Below are 20,682 nucleotides of genomic sequence, written 5' to 3'. Positions count from 1 at the left end.
TGCGTTACAATGTTTTCAGCTGAAATTGAAATTCACAATGTCTGGAAGAAGGGGCTTTTGGTGGTGGTGGAAATAAGTGTGTGTATAGCATATTTTATTGTAATATCCCTTCAGCATTCACATATTTTCTGGAGGACTCACATATACAGTAATACAGTCTCAATCTGTGTACATCCTCTTACATTCTCATTATTCGTAATACCTGTATTAGTTTTTAATTGATGATCACTAAAGCTGCAGGCTGTTTATCAGTAGACCGCTGTCCATGGTGTTGACCAGACAACTCAAGTATTTAGCTTTGTGGTAGATACTGTATATGTGATGTTGTGGTGTGTATATATATGTGAACTCACAGAATGCTAAAGTGGAAAAAATTGTCCTTTTATCAGTCATCATACTATTCAGCCTATGTAGGAATCATCTAGCAAGGCGGAACAGCAGAGTATAGTACTCAAGCACCTTTTAAAGTAGGTTTTAGGTATTTTTCTTGTATTTATCTTATAGGTTACTGCTGCTTGCCATAGCTCCTATGTGTTTTAGACAGGTGAAGTGCTCCTATTTTGGTGCTGAAATGCTGGGGGAAAGAGGAAAGCTTTTATTTTGGAAAATGTCATTATTAAATTAAACAGTAGTAGAAATAAAACAAATTTATACAATTCATTTTGAGTATACATTACCATGAATTCAGTTTATTCAGTAAATTATGTCCATATGTAAAAGATCGTACAAAATCGTACAAAAGGCCCATGTCATAAATATTACTATATATATATAAACATTTAGTAAAATGTATGTATATCTTTTCCATATGGGTGAATTGATTAATAGGATAAGAAAAGATAAGATAAGATAATCCTTTATTAGTCCCGCAGCGGGGAAATTTACAGGATTTACAGCAGCATAGGGTATAGTGCAAACAAGAGACAGTAAAAAAAACAAGATCAAAAACAAGTATTATAAATAAGCAAATAAGCAATAAAAACAGTAAAGAATCCACAATAACTGAAATATTATATATACAGATAGAATAACTATTATAACTATAATGTCTTTTGTAAACTATTTATTCATATATACAGTACCAGTCAAAAGTTTGGACACACCTTCTCATTCAACTACTTTGAAGAATCTAAAATATAAAACATATTCTGGTTTGTTGAGCATTTGTTTGTTTACCACATAATTCCATATGTGTTTCTTCATAGTTTGGATGTCTTCAATATTAATCTACAATGTAGAAAAAAATAAAAATAAAGAAAAACCATTGAATGAGAAGGTGTGTCCAAACTTTTGACTGATACTTCTTTATTTCATCTTTCCTGTCTTGTTTGTTCATTTCATATCAAACAATTTTGGGCTACATGTCCTTCATGTAGGCTCCTACAATATGAGACTTTGAGTCATGTAAATTACATTATGCTGTGCTTTTGTTTGTTTATTTTTTTATTAGAGCAAAAAATCTACTGTGCATGAGTTTGCCTAGTCCTGCTGTGTAGCCCAGGAGTGGTTTACCTTATCTGTAAGGAATACCAGCATATTTGTGCAGATGAATATAGTACTCAAGCACTTTTTAAAGTAGGTTTTGGGTGTTTTTCTTGTATTAATCGTATAGGTCATTGTTGCTTGCCAAACCTCTAACGTGTCTAAGACAGATGAAGTGCTTGTATTTTGGTGTTAAAATGTTGAGGGGTAAGAGAAAATGTACCTTCATTGATTTACTTTATGGTACAAGAAGGCTACAATACTGCAGTATCACCAGTAGTGTGTACCAGTGCTCTCTGTCCCAGTCATAGGTCTCAATGCTCACCTGCAGCGCCCCCTGTAGGTGAGCAGGTATACTGCAGCCGAGCAGACACAAAATAACACTCGTCCCCATAGAGACTCCTACAACAGGGCTGCCGGAGCACCGTTAGATCCGCTCTGACAGCCTTAATATGAAACAGCCGGCTTTTGGATATTATTAATTTCCTCGAAAACAGACTCCCGCATGGTTGCCAAACTGATTTTTTTATTTCTTATTATTGGATTAACGTGCATCCGCCTCCAAGCTGCAGCTTTATCCTGAGAGGCCGGAGCTCTGTGTGTCTCTGCAGGGAGGAGTCCTCTGTTGTTTCACGGCCAGCAGAAGCCAGGGGAGCATGTCTGCGTTTTAACAACCCGTCTCAAACACAAAGCTGTGCAGAGCAACATAGATGCACTCCTAAAGGTGAGTCTTTGTTATCTTGTATTTTTTTCCCCCCCAGTGTGTGTGTGTGCGTGCGCAGTTCAGCTTAGCTCACCCAGCTAATGGTAATACTATGAACTCAATGGGGCCAGGATGGTGGTAGGTCATTTTCTGCTCTCCCTAGGTCCTAGGTAGAAGATGCTTGATATTTTCTGATAGTATTTCTTATTTATGTCCAAAAGAGCTGCAAAGGTGCAAAGAAAATGGTGTTCTTATGGCATCTGAATACAAATCATGCATGACTGAATAATATGTATCTATGTAGTATTTCATCCTCATCATCATCATCATCATCATCATCATCATGAGAGCAGGTGCTGTCAGTGAGGCCAGGCCCCTGCTTGTTGTCCTTCATATCAATGATGTCATGCAATCTGCTGCTACTCCCAGCAATGATGTTATTTTTGTTGTTGTGTGTGTGTGTGTGTGTATGTGTCTCTATGCAGGATGGATGTGGAGGTGAGTGCTGGCAGGGACAGCACCTGGAGGAGGGCAGCATCAGCATCATCAGCAGCAGATGATGATGGTGGAGGTGGAGGTGGAGGAGGCATGGAGGCTCAGGTCGTACCCCTGGAGCTCTACGACTCTGCAAGAGCCAAAATAGACGCAAATCTCCGCTGGTTGTTCGCCAAAGCTTATGGTATAGGTAAGGCTTCCTCCATGTTTACCTCTTACATATGAGACTTTGAGTCATGTAAGTTACATTATGCCGTGCTTTTGTTTGTTTATTTATTTATTTATTGGAGCAAAAATCTACTATGCATGAGTGTGTCTAGTCCTGCTGTGTAGACCAGGAGTGGTTTCCTTATCTGTAAGGAATATCAGAATATTTGTGCAATACAGACTCAGTACTGTAGTTGCACGAATGATTTCCTGATTTGTAAACAAACTTCCTGAGAAAGAGACATCAGCATAGCAACAATCCAGCGCCTTTCATGTTAGTGGGTGAAGACTTAGGCCGACATCTCACGAGCCAGCCAAAGTCTTTAATACACGGGTCACTAGCCTTGCGAGCTCTGACGAGGTCTACTAAAACATTCAAAACGATTGCTCTACATGGACGGGGCGTGAGTAAATGTCTGGAAATGACTCCTTGAATGTGGGTTTTTGTGTCACTGGCTGATTGCTCTCTGGGAAGTGTGAGCAGGAGATCAGCTGTGCTGTTCCTGCAAGCGTACTAGTCTCCGCGATTTCAGTTTATCAGTGTGACAATGAGGCATTTGGAAGGAGACACAGAGACAATCATTCAGGGAAGGAAAACTCTACATCATCATATTCATTTTATGAGCTAGACATAATGTAGTTTAAGTGCTGTCTCCTGTTTCTCAGTGGATGACTCAGTAAATTGACTCTGAGAGGGGAACAAAACCCTAAAAGCTTGTAATGTGTTTTGAGGTAAATAGCAGCTGATCAGGAAGGATGGTACTATAATATAATGAAGGATGATACAAATCTGTTACAAATATGCGAATACACATTCAGAGACACAACTTATTTTACGAAGTGAAGATATTACTTTCTCAAATTTAAAAAATCTGACATCCACAACCAGCATTGCACCATATCACCATGATTGATATCACATTTACCTCCTAACAGCAGGAGCATTTTAACGTTTAGTGCCAACACTGGAAGTATCATGAGCTCTGTCTTCCTGGTTAAAGCTTTACCTCCCTGTTACCCAACAGGGCAGAGATCAGATGCCCATAATAAACACCAAACCATCACCTTTTCCCCCCATCAAGCTTCCTGCTTCCCTTAATCTGATTGGCCCCGTCCTGACATCACATTGTGCCCTTTAAAGAGACTGCTTTCTTGCACTAACAACACTATCTTAACTTCTTTTTCACACAGAATAGACAGTACTAGCATTATATGGTTTAACAGTTATCGTAACTTTAACAAGTCCATATGTTAGAGATGGTACAGTACATTAAGTTTTTTTCATGTTGATAATGAATGAATGTAACTGATAGCTGAAACACTGAATTTTATTATGAGGGCAACAAAGAAAATGCATTTTCTGTGTATCGGTCACGTCATGACTTATACCCGGTCCACTTAATATGGACGCCGATAGCGATCAGGTGTATAGAATTGGTGAATCCTAGTCAGGTGTGCTACTGTTGAGATGTCTCTCAACTTTTTGTTTTGCAGTTTTGCTCTCTCACGTCTTACTTACTCATTGTTATCGTCACGATGATGCAGTGACAAAGCTGATATGAGATTTAGATTCAAGCAGGAATCAATTGTTTTGGTTAGCAGGCTATGATAATGTAAGACAGCTAGCTGACTGAAGCTTATGAATATATTATAGGCCATCTGTTCTTGGCTAAATATTGGTGAATTATGGCATTATTTGGGCAAAAAGCCCACTGACACCTAATACACCGAGTCAGAATCACATTTTTTAACTAAATGCTTTAGAATACTATATTCCTGTTAATCCTTTAATATCTACAATAAACAGTGCCAACACGTGTCAGTGGTGTTTCACTGTTTTGAAACAGTACATCGTGTTGATGTACAGTGTGTCTGTTTGTTTACTGTGATACAGTCCCTGGTCATTGAGAGTCAGAGTGGAGGTCAGAGGAACCAAAACAGTCTTATTAGATTAGAGAGCAAACCAACCCACACAGCGGTGCTGGGAGGACTGTGTTGTCTGCATGTGCAAAAAGTCAGCATAGCCAGTCACATGTTTAAGTGGTTAATGGGATTGGAACTGAAGGCTTGTGTCTTTGTTCAACACAGCCTGTGTGCTTAGACTCATGACAGGCCTTATATTGGCCTTAAGAAAATATCCAAAATTGTCTCTATTGTTGTTACTAGAAACCAGGGAAATTAGTTTTTCCATCACTTTAATTCTGATGAGAGATGCTGTTCTTTGGTTTCATATTTCACATACTTTTATCAAACTATCCTCTTTTTCAAATTATGTTTTAGAATGAATATCTTATGTTGTAATGATAACCACACCAAAAGCATAAAGACTTACATACATACTGAAATAAATAATCAGTAGGATGAAAATTTGACATATTTTCTTCAATACATATTACCTGTATGCAATCATAACTTAGAATAAATCTGATTGGACCGTTTTTTTATTTATTTCAATAGCTAGTTTCTTATTTATCATTATGTATATCTGCGATCAGCCAGCACACCCCAAAAATATATGCATTGCTCGGTTATTAACTGTATATTAATACATGTATATAAGAGTGTGGGTTATGTTAAATTGCACAAGCAATACCAGATATTAAAAAATAGAGAATATAAAAAAACCTGAAATTAATATAATAGCCAGTGGTATTTTTTACATAAACAATGCAATAAATTACCATTAAATCAAACATGAAAACTACATGATGAGTATGATGATGTGCAATTACTGAATGCTTGTTCAAAAGCTACACACAGCTAAACTAAAGAACGTGACAGATTGGCTGCATTCACCAGCCTTTTCTTTTTCTTTCTGCAGGGTCAGGCTTATAAGTGTGTCTAATGGGTGCGTTGGCTAAGAGGATATGTTTCCCAAACATACTGTCTTCAGGAGGATTCTCCATTAAGCCTTCTTATAGCAGATAATAGTGGTATTCCCCTGCAGAGTCCAGAGTCTGACAGCCCTGCCCTGACTGTCAGCAAGATCTCTGCTGATCAATCTGACCTTGTGTAGGAACAAAGGCTTTCCCTGCACCCCCTCCTCTTAATTTCTCCCACTTTACACACACACACACACACACACACACACACATTCACACCAGGGTGGGCTTTAACGCGTGGATCAGGTGGATGATAAATATCTAAGGTATTAGTAACTAGGATTAGGACGGTTGCTTCTCCTCCTCCAATTCCCCAAGCCAATAACACACACACACACACACACACACACACACACACACACACACACACACACACACACACACACACACACACACACACACACACAGACCGACCTCCTGATGTCAGGGACCATAAAACGATTCAATGAGCAGGCCTTGGTGATGGGATGAAACTGCAACCCAGCCCCCACCTTCAGCCATGCTGGCATTCCCCATCACCATCTCCACGGCAACCATGGAGGATGATTGGGCATTCTGGGACAGCTGAGGATGAGGAAGTGGCAGGACAAAGAGAGATGTGTTTGGAAATCTGCCAGAGGAAGGCATGCAAGATTTGCTCTTGTTGAGAGAAACACAAATGAGACAAATCAAGACGGATCTGGATGAATGTATGATGAGCGTTTTCTGACATGATCTGGGATTCTTCAGGCCATATGGCAGCACTACACAGCAGCACAGAGTGAGATGGATACTGTAGGTAGACCGTGCCAAGCAAGCAGTCTGTTTCAGAAAGACACAGCTATGGTTTTCACAGTGTGCTGTAGCTCAGATCGCATCCTGCATTTTGCTGTGTGTGTGTGTGTGTGTGTGTGTGTGTGTGTGTGTGTGTGTGTGTGTGTGTGTGTGTGTGTGTGTGTGTGTGTGTGTGTGTGTGTGTGTGTGTGTGTGTGTGTGTGTGTGTGTTTTTGTTTGTTTTCCCTGATGTAGGCCTTATTTTGTCTGTTCACCTCAGTCAGCTGGCTTCTAAGTGAAGTTAATGAGAAAAGATGCTGTTGTTAAGTGGTTGAATATTGATCCAAGTATCATCATTTATCCTCTTTTTAAATATGGATATTTTAAAGCGTCTGCCTTATTTTCCTATCATATAAGATACACCTAATACTGCCTAAATATACCTAGAAAGTGCTGGAAGCTAAATTTCATGAGTGCTTCAGGCCTAAACTCTGGATTAACATGTCCAAGGCGTATAAAAATAGCTGCCCCATGTCTGTGTCCATGAGCATTAAAACACCCCGCTGGCTGGGACAGCACCATCAGCTTAAGTTTCACCACTAAGTCCTGTTAGCTCATTGGCTTAAAGCCTGTGGTCGACCTATGGGCCTTCAGGACTGCTAGTCATGCTGTTTAACCATTGACTGTGTCTCAGTGCTTCCCTCTTGCACTGGTTTCTTATTAGACAGTGTAATACCTTCAAAGTCTGGGTCCTGGGAGAGTCTCTGTTACGTAACATTGTGAGGCATTGATGGACCCGCGTGTGTGTGTGTACAAAAATAGTGTGGATGCACGGTGTGATTTGTGACTTGGTACAACTTAAATAGGTAAAATAAATTCCTTGACTAACCCTGAATGTCTCATCAAGTAGACGTTCATTTAATGATACATTTATGCTCGTCATTGTCTCCAGATCACATTCCTACAGACCTGCGGAACCCCTTCTACACCGACCAGTATGAGCAGGAACACATCAAGCCCACCATCATCCGCCTGCTGCAGTCTGGAGAGCTCTACTGCCGGGTGTGTGGGCTCATCCTGCACGCTGAGCAGGCCGCCTCACTCCAAAGCCACCAGTCTGTCATCCAGGCCCTGTCCAGGAAAGGCATCTATGTCCTGGAGACAGACAACACACCTGTCTCTGATATGGACCTCAGCTCGACTCCCATCAAGATGGTGGGTAGCTCCACCTTATGTCTGGTTGTAGACCAACAGTCACTTTTGCTCTCACAAGAAAATTGTGTCAGTCAGCCACTCCCTGGTGAACACAGTGGAGCATTTAGATGCTAAAGAGACAGACATCCCCTTTAAGAGATAGAGGAGACCAAACAAAGCTAAAAGGGGAGTGAATATTGGACCCACAACTCCAAATGAATGCTTATGCTGCTCTGTTTATGCTGGACTAGTACCGTTTGCAAACACATTTGCTATAAAACAGCTTTATATGATAATATGTCTATGTTGGGTTTACAGTGGCCAAAACAATCAACCAATACTAATTTAAGAATCGGTAGATAATAAGTTGGTTAGAAAATGTTCACTGTTATTTCAATCAGGGTACATTCTCTGCAGTAGTATAACTAATGGACTGGCAACCCACGCTTCCATCTGGCAACAAGCTAAGGTGCCTTTGCTTTCCAGAGCCAAATATGAGGCAACAGTGTTGGAATAAATAATGCACCACTGGATGTTTTTCAAGTTTTAGAGTGTTCAACTAAAATATTCATGAAGCAAAATGAACTAAATGCTCAGCATTTTTCATTTAATATGATCCCCCTCTTGTGAGTTATTAGTCATATCCCACAGGTGTGAAAATAGAAAAGACAAGACGCTGGCGGAGAAGCAGCAGTTTATGTCAGTATGTGAAAGTAATCTCTTGGCGACAGAGGTTCATATCAAGGGGAGACACTGAAAAGACTCTGAGGCCATCATTACATGAAATAGATTCTTTGCTTGAGACATCAAATTTAATAACCTTTTTAAGTAAAAAAGGAAACCTTTTGCCAGGATCCACTCAAAACACACACACTTTCATTTTGTACAGCTTAAGCTCACCACTGACCTTTTTGCAACAATAAAAAACAGCGGATGAGTCATAAAAATAATGACATACAGTAGTGATCGGCTTGCATGTAGCCCAAAGAGGATTTTGCTGTTTGAACTCTACATGTTCGTGTGAGGAAGTTCTGCCCTGTTTCCACGGCAACTCACTGATGGAGCATTTCAGACCTCTTGTGATTGTAAAATCATCTTTTTCTTCACAGAAAAGCACAAATATGCACTTAAACTGAAATAGCAGTACAGTATTTGCATGCAATATAATCTGCAACACCTATTTTCTTCCAGAGCTCCCATGTCCACATTATTGATGCCCTGATGATGGCCTATATAGTGGAGATGATCAGCATAGAGAAGGTGGTGTCCAGTGTCAAGCGTTTTTCCAACTTCAGTGCCTCCAAGGACTTGCCTTTTGACCTGGAAGACGCAATGGTGTTCTGGATCAACAAGGTAAGAACCATTCATGGGTGTTAATATTTGACATTTGTGCTTTCATCTATCTGTGTTGACCCTAGGTACCTTTGTCGTTACAGGTGAACATAAAGATGAGGGAGATCATAGAAAAAGAGCTGAAAATGAAGCAACATTTGCTGGAGTCACCCAGTCACCAGAAGGTAACAGCTTGTGTGTCTCTTTCTCACACTGCTTCAGAAAAAAAGCTTCCTCTCTGCTGAATAGTGTCTTTATTTGTTAATTGTGTAGCCTTTGTTTATTGTCTGTCTGTCTGGGATTTTGTATGCATGCATTCTTTCCTTACTGGGTGCATTAACAATCACGTGTGAAGGTTTAGTCATTGGATCTTGCCTGCATTGAGATCTGATGATGACCTCATATCACCTACTGATCACGGATTGAGACACGTATAGCTGTGGGCTACAACTGGAGCCCTGTGTTTTTGGCCTTAGTATTGTATACATCTGCCAAATTGGCACCATTAAAAGTATTTGCTGAATTAGCTGGTAGCAGTTTCTGTTAGCAATGTACCCATGTATGTGCAGTCAGGTCTCACTGGATTACTTTGATACTGAAGAAAACTGGAATTGCAAATAGCATCTTCTTCAATTCCGAGCGGATTTGTGTACGTTTATTTGTGATGGTGATTGAAGATAATGAGAATTGTTATGTCTGTGTATTCATATTTGATATTTGACCAGAAAGGGCCTATTGTTATAAGACAAGTGTAAACACAGTGTCTTTTTGGGTTACTTCTCTAATAGGATTGCATTAGAGTCAAATACAGAGTGTAAAAATACTCTTTTTACTTACAATATACACAAACATCTCTGGTAGTTTCCCCTTTTTCTGCCGAACCCTTTCCAGTGTCTTGAAGATCAGATCAGTCTCCATGGTAACAGGGGATAATCCGATTTTCTTGTCACATGTATCTGACCTTTGACTTGTCTGCTGCTCTTCCTGTTTGTGTCTCCCAAAAACTTTACCCCCCTTTCCTGCCTCTTGGATACTAGTCTCCCTCCAAATGGTACTGGAAGCTTGTACCTGTAAGTGCAACCGCTAGCATTCTCTTTGTGTGTGTGTGAGTGTTTGTATGACTGTCTGTATGAGATGTGTGTGTTTCAGTGTCAGTGTCAGACAGCACAAAAAGGAGCCAATGCAGTGATGTATAGACACAGTGACCCTTGGTGGCAAAGAAAGAAACAGCAAGCTCATGAGACACATTTTTTCCTGCTTATTTTTTGATTTTTACTTTACATCAAACCCTTATCAGTGCCTTCAGTATTCAGCTGAGCTTTCACATTCATCACCTCCCCTCCCTCAAAACATCCAAACCCCTCTGTACATTTCTACGCTTTCTGTTTTGTTTTGATCCGGCAGAGTGAAGTGGAAAACCGGGCAGTTATAACTCATGTGTCGACTCCCCTCGTCCAGTCACGGCTTGCCTCATTTCATTTCATTAACATCCTCCCAATCATTTATTTCTTCCCTCACCAGCCTGATATATTGCATGCTCTGGCCAGCTACTTATTGGAGCCTGTGGAGTACTCTCGCATGGTAATGTACTCACCATTGATCCTTTTCTTTACTTTATCCTGACCTTGATTGTTTTTCCCTTTTTTGTCATGAATCACATGCATCAACCACTAAACCCTCCTTGTTCTTATTTATATTATTATACCTGAAAGTGTTTAACATCCTTGCAAGTCCTTATGAGCAAAGGCACTTATTATTGTACCACATGACAGTTCAGATGCCCACGGTGCTCTGAAAGACATTTCAAAGCTCCACATGACCTAATCTGATAAAAGATAATTAAAGGTAATCAAGCACTTGATGCCACTTACAGATACCTACTCTCAAAAGAGTTAAAGAGAGTCAGAGAATCATTTACAAAGTGAGAAATGTTGTGTTTGTTTGTGTGAGCATGTCACTCAGTTTCCTGATTAGATACCCTTGTGTGGTTTGTTTAAACTCGTGTCCTCTCTTCCTGTGTAGGTGCGTTACCGCCGAGATCACCTGTCGGGTCGAGCGCTTCAGCACTTCCCTCTGTTGGACGACCTGTTGAAGGATGCGTGTGACGGCACAGCTCTGCTGGCTGTGATCCACTTCTACTGCCCAGAACTCATTAGACTGGAAGGTACAGTGACAAACTGGACTGTATATCGATAGCACTCTAATGCCTGGATGCTAAATATAAGCTAGAGCCAGAGGACGGTTAGCTTGGCTTAACTTTAAGACTGGAAGTAGGGGGAATAAATAGCCTGGCTAGGTGTAGATTTAAAGCAAACAAATCAGCTTACTAGCATCTCTAAAGTTCAATTATTCACACACTCATTAATACATTATTGCTCCTTTTTTCGCTTCACACAGATAAAGCAGTAATTCCTCATATTTAACATAAAAATATGAGTGTGTTAATGATTTTCTCATCCAACCTCTCTGCAAGCGAGCAAATGGGATTTTGTAAAATGCCAAACATATTCCTCTAAAGCCTGTCATAAGAAGCAGACTTAAAACAGTCTTGATCTACCCCTTAGCTTTTACAGGGAGTATTGACCATTGTTTTTCTGTTCTGTGCAGATATCTGTCTGAAGGAGGTCCCCTCTATAGCAGACAGTATGTACAACATCCATCTAATACAAGAGTTTTCTCATGAATACCTGAACAAGTGCTTCTATCTGAAGCCCGAGGACATGTTGTATTCTCCACCAGTACTAAAGGTGAGCCCCAACACACTTCACAACCAGAGAGTTAAAAAACAGGTGTAATGTATTAACGTTGAACGTGATCATTGTGTCTTGCAGAATAACGTGATGGTCTTCATTGCTGAGCTCTTCTGGTGGTTTGAGATCGTGAGGCCAGACTTTGTGCAGCCCAGGGACCTTCATGAAATCAGAGATGGTATAACACACTCTCTACTTTAACATATTTTCTTATAAATAAATAGTTAATCACTTATTTAAGCCTTGGTTGTATGTTGTGCGTGTTTGATGCATGCATTTACACCTATTTTTTGTATTTCTCATTAATTATTATGATTATTTTTTGTTATTTACTTGTATTCTCTGCATATATTGTGTGTTATATTATAGCATTATGTACACAATTTACATTACTCATAGTCCTTTATATACATTTTTCATATATTGCTTTATGCTTATATAGGAAACACTGTAATGTGCCAATTCCCCCCGGGGATCAATGAAGTATTTCCGATTTTGATTGTTTTTTAATCAAACTACTAGAGGCTTTTGGAACAATGGCGCCTTATGTTATAGGATCTCTTATAATGGTTTATATGTCCTTTATCATTTGTGTAGTGAGATTGCTGCTTCAGCCCAAGACTTCAAGATCTCATATTCCCATCTCCAACGTCACAAAACGTAGTTTCCTGGCATCATCAAACTCTGCTGACATCCTGACCACGTCCCCGAGTCCTGACTTCAGGTAATATCAACAAACTGTGTTTTCCAGTAACATAACACACAGACAGTTTTACTCTCAAGTCCCAGGTTTACTGATTAATGTTCTGTATTTTATATTAGTATTTTATTGTCCATTCCCACAATACATTTACAGCACCATTTTCACTGCAGTATTATAAATGCTTCAGTACTTAACCTATGGTAGCATCTTCCTAAATCTTTTAATTATATAATCATAATATATTATTGTCATATGGGGTGTTTAAGAAAAGCAACATTATTTAAACATTTGAGAAGCTAAAAGCAAACCAGATTTAACATCAAAACCCAAATCTCTCATTCTTTTCCTCACAGCGGTAAACAAAGCCCCCTAAGCCCATCTCACTCTTTACTTCCGCTGAGACAGAGACAACAGAAAGTGACTGAGGAGAGCACTTCAGGTAAGATTTAACAAATATTTACTCAGGCCCCAGTGCACTTTGCTGCCTCATGTCCGGACACAGTTGTTTAAACAGAGAAAAGGGAGAGGGAAGATAAAGAGCAGGAAGAAGAGTCTGATTGTTTTTTAAAGGGGAAATGTACATCAATTGTATTCTTCTATCTTTCTTATTTGAATATCCACTTCTCACAAAAAACAAGGTACTTGATTAGTTGTTAATGTAGCCATTTCACTTTGATATTTAGGGATGTAAGATTTTAGAATAGTACACTTTAATATCAGATCCTTTGGAGTGAGTTTTATATTCAATCTAGAGACTTAATTTCCGAAGTGTAGACTATGGGGCGGCTGTGGCACATGAGGTAGAGCGCTTGTCCCGTAACCACAAGGTTGGTGGTTCAAACCCCTCTACCGGCAACATGCCGAGGTGTCCTTGAGCAAGACACCTAACCCCAAGTTGCTCCCCGGGCGCTTCATTGCAGCCCACTGCTCCTCCGGGATGGGTTAAATGCAGAGAAATAATTTCCCCATTGTGGGACTAATAAAGGCTTAATTATTATTATTATTATTCAAATCATCCACAATTAACGTTGCATGTTTGAGAAGTCCTTGTTGTTATATTGATCATATTTTCTTTGTACAGTTCTGAGAAATAGGTCCAACTCTGTGACACGGGATGGGCAGCTTCAGGGCTCAATACTGGCCTGGCCAGAGAGGAGGCAGAGGTGAGCAGTGTGATAACAATGTGTCAGCAGGTACAGGTGTAGTAGACAAATGTTGATGATACTTGTCTTAAATGAATTGTATTCGTCCCTCTCTCCCTGTCCAGGCCTTTATCGCAGCCCGTCCCCTACGCCTTGCATTGTCCCCTGGAGGACGACGCCGACAGTATCAGCCTCGCTCGCTCCATCAGCAAAGACAGCCTGGCCTCCAATATATTGAGCATTACCCCCAAACACATGCTGTGCCCTCAACTGCCTCAACACAAGCTCAGTGGTCAAAGCCTGCTCAGTCACATGCGCATAGAGGATGAAGAGGAGGAAATAGAAGAGGAAGAACTTGTTGCTGTAATCCACCCTTCTGCATTTTCTCGATGTCGACTTGGGAGTGACATGGAGCAGGATGAGCTTGAAATTCCGAGTGCAACATCCACCTCAAGGGTTTCCGGTACTCGTTGCTCTCCCCGCGCTGACGTGGGTCCCTTTCCTTCCCACCAATCGGCAGACAGCTACTATCTGGAACCTTTGATGCCTGCCATCACTAAGCCAGCCAAAGAGAAGAGCATCAGCCTGAACAAGGAGGAGGAGAGTGGTGAGAGTCGCTGTAAAGGGACAGCAGCTGCTAGGAAAGCAGCCAATAATGTCCCGAGCACCTCACAGAGGAAACCCTCTGCGGCCGAGTTAAACAAGTGTACCTTTACGCCCATACCTGTGGCGGAATCCCTCCCTAGCTCCCTCAGGCCACCCACGGAGGGGTCGTCAGGCATCTCTCAGTCTGAGAAGACGCTGTCCCCGGGCTTTTTCCTTCATTTGTCAGGAGAGACAGACTGCCACACTCCTCCCTCGCCTGCGTTCGAAACAGGGCTTGACTCTGACTCTGACATTGCCGACCTCGAGGAAGACGATGAGGAGGACGATCAGATGGAGCTGAGTAAAGAAGTCGTGAGGAGAGGAAAGGGCAAATTCTTAGAGGAAGGAGAGGTGTGTGAATTTGGAGAGGGTGAGTCAGCCAAACTGAGAGAAGACTCGAAGGTTACTGAGCGGGACGACAAGGAAGGCGGCAGTGGACGCTCAAGCCCTTGCCACAGCACCGTGTCGTGGGCAAGCAGCTGCAGCGCTTCGTGCAGCACCAGTGTCAAGATGACCAGCTTTGCAGAGAGAAAGCTCCTGAAACTTGGCCTACGTGACGGATACTCAAGCACCAGCAGCTCTCAGAAGACGACACCAGATGGTTCTGAGGTTGCCCCTGGCTCTCCCTGGCAACTGAGGAGCGACTGCGCCTCCAGCTGGCTAGGAAAGGAGCCTAGTTCTGTTTTGGGGAAGAACATGGTGGCGAGTCCCCCAGTAGTGCCTTCAGAGCTGCTGCAACTTCACATGCAGCTGGAAGAGCAAAGACGAGCCATCGAGTATCAGAAGAAGAAGATGGAGACCATGTCGGCACGGCAGCGACTAAAGCTAGGGAAAGCTGCGTTCTTGAACATCGTCAAGAAGGGCGGAGGGAAGAGTGACACGCTTCCCCTCCCGCTGAAACACTCACAGCAATCCTCGGAGCTAACAGACAGGGGTAAAATAAAGACCCTGTCATGTCGGGATGACTCCTGTCTTGATGCTCTGAAGGTGCAGGCGAAGGCAGGTCAAACAGAGGGAGGACAGATGAACAGGAACAACAAGCTGTCCCAGGATAACGTGGCTGAACCTGACTTGAATGAGTGTTCCCACTCCATAGATCTCCTCAATGAAGCTATTAGCTCCATCCAGCAGCAGATGATGCAACTTTCCTTACAGCAAGACCTGCTGATGAAGCGTGTGGTGTCACCTCCAGAGCTGCCGATGAAGCGCGCGGCGTCACCTCCTGAAATTCCGATGAAGCGCGCGGTGTCACCTCCGGAATGTGTGGAATCAAGCCCTTGCGGGAGCCCCAACACATTAACACAATCAACATCCTCTACCTCAGACTCCAGATCTTTTGCAGTTCACTTTGTAGATATCAGCGGCAGCAGCACTGCCCCTTCTCGACGTCCTCCCAAGCTCAGCTCCAGCCAACGCAGCAAGGCCTCGGAGCAAAAGCAAAGTAAAGAGAACAGCAAGATGGCTTCTATCAAGTCGTGTACTCAATCACTGGAGGGCAGAGAAAATTCCGGTAGATTCCAGGAGAAGAGTATTGTTGAGAGCTCCAGACTAGAGGGAAGCATTCAGAGAAACACCACCTTCAGAGTCCGCCATGACTCCGACCAACACAGCAGTGGAGAAGGATCTGAGTGCTTCTTGGACAGTACATTGATGTCTCCCACACAGGATGCAGGATATGAGGAGAGCAAAGTTGCCAACTCAGGGAAAGAGGCTGTGGGTGGAGATGAATATACAAGGGTCAAGGGTCAACTGATCGAGGTGGACCTATCAGAGCTTAATGATCCCCTGGTGGATGGCAGTGGGGATGTTACAGACTGCACGGCAGAAGGCGAGCAGAAGAATGTGATAGGTTTCTTCTTTAAGGTAAAATTATTGGCTGTCTAAGTTTTGTAATATTAAGACTACCTTCCGGGAAACATATTTACTAATTTGACTCATCATTTTTTTATCTTCCAGGATGATGAGAAAGCAGAGGATGAACTGGCAAAACGTCGTGCTGCCTTCCTCATGAAGCAGCAACGCAAAGCCGAAGAGAAGAGACTACGCAAACAGCATCATGAAGTTGAGAGTGAGATAAAACGTGATGAGACCAGGTATGTTTTTGTGTAACACACTCACAAATTAAAAATGTATAAACAATGACATTAAAGGCCCTATTTGCACAGAACTAGTATTAGATAGATGTAATCTTTTCAAAAATTCTCAACACGTTTTTTATCTTATGAAATAGTCCGCTTCATTCCGTATTTGTTGGTGTTAAACCTAAACAACAACATTTCACTGCGGTCAGAAACTACCACACACACAATCTAACAGCACTATAATTTACGTTTTTATAACCATAATAACACATTTGCCCATTTTCTTAGGGTGATAACAACTTACAATTATGGTGACAGACATTTAAAGCTTCATTGGAAAAATGTAATAGAATTTTCAAACGTAAAAAAAAAAGACTATACAGCAGTACTTATCATGCTGTGTAGCGAGAGGAGCCTCCAGAAATTGCACCAATAATGCTGTCAAAACTTTCATTTAAAATTGCCAACTCAACCTCCATAATTTTGACTGGTTGACCTGTGTTTGACGAAATGTGGTAGGTAATTTGTGCAAAATACAGACATGGCAGATTTGGAGGATTAAGATCACAGACAAGCTCTGCAAGTATTACAAAGTGCTAGAGGTCGTCAGGTTATACTAGCCCTGTGTGAGAAGGGCTGAATTCTGCAGGTACGTGTAGGTGTCTCTTTGTCATGCAGTTAAATTCTGCCTGTCTTAACTTCAAGGCGCAAGGCAGAAGAGGACCGTGTTCGCAAGGAGGAGGAGAAGGCGAGACGAGAAATAATTAAGCAGGAATACCTGCGGAGGAAGCAGGAAGCGTTGATGGAGGAGCAAGGTCTCGTCAAGCCCCACCCACGCACTAAATCCCGCAAGAGCAGACCTAAATCACTGCACCGCGTAGAGTCCAACAGCCTCTCCAAAGGATCCACCACACGTAAGAAAACCTTTAGCACTTAAACAGCGTATAGTTTTGTGTCGTGCTCGGTGTTTATATCATTATATATATGTCTTTATATATTTATATATTTGTTGTCATGTTAGAACGGTGTCTTTGTCTAGGTGTATTTTCTGTTTTCTTCACTTGTGTACATTCGTTGTCATCCTCTGAGTGTGTACATGTGTGTTATGCAGGTAATTCTCTGAAGAAGTCTATGTTGATCAAAGCCAAAAGCTCAGCAGCAGACTGCAGGGGAGGTGAACCTTCTAACCTGCTCTGCATGATGTGAAATCAATATACATACACGGCCCGTTAAAAAAGAGTTAACGTGACAAACCCTTGAGGAGTCAGCTATATATTTTTACACTGCTCATCCTTCTAAGAGAAGCTGATTTTGACTCATTTATGATCCATTTGTCATTACGTTGTCTTGCCAATTGTGCAGATTCTGTCCCTTGTTCGAATCACAGGGTTGTAAACTGGTACAATATACACAGTAGAACAGGTGTGGAAAGAGCAAACAACAATGTCCTTTTGTTTAGTAAAGAAACTGGTACAAAATCCTTCCATCTCCGTCATTTTCAGCTGATCTGAGCTGCAATCATCGAGGATCAACGCTCTCTTTGGCGACCGAGGCGGACAGCATCATCTCTGGAGGGGCGGAGTCCCACAGGTGAGACTTTCTGTGTTGAGTGTAAGAACAGAGGTGATAATCTCTTCTCATCTCTTGTGTTTAAATGGTAATTTGATTGATCTATAAGTGTGTCTTCCAGGGCCGGATCTGTGTGCTCCATGGAGTCGTTCCCCATGCTGAGCAGGGCGTCGAGCAGGAACATGGAGAGGGACTGGGAGAACGGCTCTATAGCCTCTTCAATCACTTCGACCGAGTACAATGGTGAAAATGATATATCTTATTCAATTATCTTCGCCCTGACAAAGTGATCATTTGTTATCACTTGTTTTAAAGAAATTATTTGAACGTTGCTGCTTGTGTTGCTTTCTTGCTGAGAGTTAGATGAGAATATGGATACCACTCTCATGTCTTTCTGATAAATACAAAGCCAGAGCCAATATCTGCCTAATTTAGCATTTATTTAATCTGTAGAAAAACTACAGAGCCTGTAGAGTGCCTATATAGAGAAATTAGCTAGCCTTGTTTAAAATAAAAGAGGCAACGCGCCATGGAACAATTTCTGGGTTCGAGCCATGACTTCCTGGAATCTTGCCTTTACCACAACGGTGCAAATCAACTAGCAGAGAAACCAGGAAGTCACTGCACCCGACACTGCTTCCAGTCTTCATGCAAAGCTAAACTAGTCTATTCCCTGCTCCAGCGTCATAGTTAATGAGCAGAAATGAAAATGGTATCAATATTCTATGTAATTTGGCAAGAAAGCAAATCTGCATATTTTCGAAAACTATTCCTTATTCATCCATTTGACATATAATCTTATTGTTACGTTTTGTTTGTTAAAGGTCCTAAACTCTTCAAGGAGCCGAGCTCTAAGTCCAACAAGCCAATCATCATCAATGCCATTGCTCACTGCTGTCTGGCTGGAAAGGTTAACGAGGGCCAAAAGAATGTTATTCTGGAGGTCAGTGTGGTCATTTGAAATGTATTTATTGATGCTGATTATTAATTGTCAATATATAAAGTATTTTTTTTATCTTTTATTTGCACAGTTCTCACTTAATCTTGCGTCTGTTTCACTTCACCCAGGAGCTGGAAAAGTGCGAGTCCAATCACCTGCTCATCCTCTTCCGCGACGGTGGGTGCCAGTTCCGTGGCATTTACTCGTACTCGCCGGACACAGAGGAGATCATCAAGTTCACAGGCACAGGGCCGCGCTCTATCAGCCGGAAGATGATCGACAAGCTCTTCAAGTACAGCTCCGACCGCAAGCAGTTCAACCACATCCCCGCCAAGTCGGTGTCGGTCACCGTGGACGCCCTGACCATCCACAATCAACTCTGGCACGTGAAGAGACCAGGGAGTGCACGGAGGAAGTGAGAAAGACGACACTAATGGAGTAACTTCTGTTCTATCTGCTACTGTTGGGCAGGACCCAATGATGATGGACATGTGACCATGTGACTGACAGGGTGGTTAGATGTTTCTAAAGAATGAAGATGTCAGTCTGAATGTTTTTTTTTTTTCTTTTGTCTCTTTAGCTTTTTACTCTGCATGTCACAATTTTAATTTATGGGTCATTCTACATAATTAGGCACTATTGATGAAGGACTGATTCTTATGTAGCAGTGAAGGGGTGATGGAGCCTCAAGTCGAAAACCACTGTATCTACTTAACAGTAGCGAGCATACTACTGATACCAAGTGCAACTACAGGCAGTGGTGGACATTCACTTGATAATGCTATTTCAGCTCGGCAAAAAAATACCCTTCTGCTGTGATTAATCCAGGCTCCACATACAGAGCCCCTATTATTCACCAGTAAACCCTACTGGTCAGTGCTTTTAGAAGATGGAACTAACTTTTTTTAATGTAAGGATGGAATGGATGTTAGTGAGTGATAATGTCCAGTCTTGTTTTCTATTAAGTGTGTTTGTGGGAAGTGTGTGAGTCTTTGTTTTAAGGAAGGGGAGAGCTGAATGCACCCTCCTCTGCATCCTGCTCTGAATGTGTTCTCTCACTCTCTCGATTATGCTTTAAAACGACAACAGAACTATGGAGCAAAGCAACATTTTTTTGTTTTTGTTTGGGAGCTTTGTGCTGCTGTTACAGAGACGGAAGAGAAATAAAGTTTTACAGAAGGGGGAATTGTCCTAGTATTCCAAACAGGAAGTGATTTTCAGATTCAGTGCATTATACCTTTTCAGTAGTGCATTATATTGTATTAACTTCATACTTATATTCCACCACATGTGAGAGCCAACTGAGTTCCCCTGGCTGGCTCATGTTGCTGCACCAAAATCAACTGAGCTTTGCCACAGAGCTGTTTGCTGCTCATTAACTGCTCACTAGATTCTAGTGAGACGTACGATTTTAATGTAGCTGCTGGCACTCAACACTGGTAATTTGTAATGAAAAAACCCTGTAATGACTGGCTGTCAGCAGCGGGTGTAATCTGGGGAGAAAACTGCACAATACTTGATATTTGTTTGCTGCATTTTGTACATTTCTGAGTAGTATTTTTTGTACATTACGTACAAGTTATGTTTACTAAGAAGCAGGCACTATTTTGAGGTTTATTTGTGTTACAGGCTGTCAGAGATGTCTTATTTCATTGTGTTATATTTTCTGTTTATTTATTTTGAAGAGATATAATAAAATGCAACTAGGTATGTTTTCTGATGAGGTGTGTGTGCTTGCTTAAGTTTTAGTGGTCTGTGCGCATTTTTGTGTGTGCACTGTATTATATACAGTTTGTGCATCGGA

At 41.7% G+C, this 20,682-nt stretch overlaps 1 protein-coding gene across 4 annotated transcripts; it reads left to right on the top strand.

The window, feature by feature from the left end:
- The first annotated feature begins 1,955 nt into the window (after nt 1-1,955).
- On the top strand, nt 1,956-20,474 carry camsap1a (calmodulin regulated spectrin-associated protein 1a). 4 transcript variants are annotated; one of them, XM_054611913.1, is made up of 19 exons: nt 1,956-2,206; nt 2,671-2,870; nt 7,475-7,737; nt 8,908-9,069; nt 9,153-9,233; nt 10,570-10,629; nt 11,071-11,212; nt 11,656-11,795; nt 11,880-11,976; nt 12,396-12,522; nt 12,855-12,940; nt 13,583-13,664; nt 13,769-16,151; nt 16,245-16,381; nt 17,075-17,283; nt 17,872-17,959; nt 18,060-18,181; nt 18,763-18,881; nt 19,007-20,474. In XM_054611913.1, the coding sequence occupies exons 2-19, from the start codon at nt 2,672-2,674 to the stop codon at nt 19,295-19,297; spliced, it is 4,788 nt and encodes a 1,595-aa protein (XP_054467888.1). In that variant the 5' UTR covers nt 1,956-2,206; nt 2,671; the 3' UTR covers nt 19,298-20,474. The 4 variants fall into 4 exon arrangements, with proteins under 4 accessions (XP_054467888.1, XP_054467886.1, XP_054467890.1 ...); XM_054611911.1 differs by having other exon boundaries at nt 18,048-18,181; XM_054611915.1 differs by lacking the exon at nt 10,570-10,629.
- The last annotated feature ends 208 nt before the right edge of the window (nt 20,475-20,682 follow it).

The sequence above is a fragment of the Anoplopoma fimbria genome, chromosome 14 (assembly GCF_027596085.1).
Source record: "Anoplopoma fimbria isolate UVic2021 breed Golden Eagle Sablefish chromosome 14, Afim_UVic_2022, whole genome shotgun sequence".
NCBI classification, from domain to species: Eukaryota; Metazoa; Chordata; class Actinopteri; order Perciformes; family Anoplopomatidae; genus Anoplopoma; species Anoplopoma fimbria.
The sequence above is the reverse complement of the archived record's forward strand: the minus strand, read 5'-3'. Positions and strand labels throughout refer to the sequence as shown.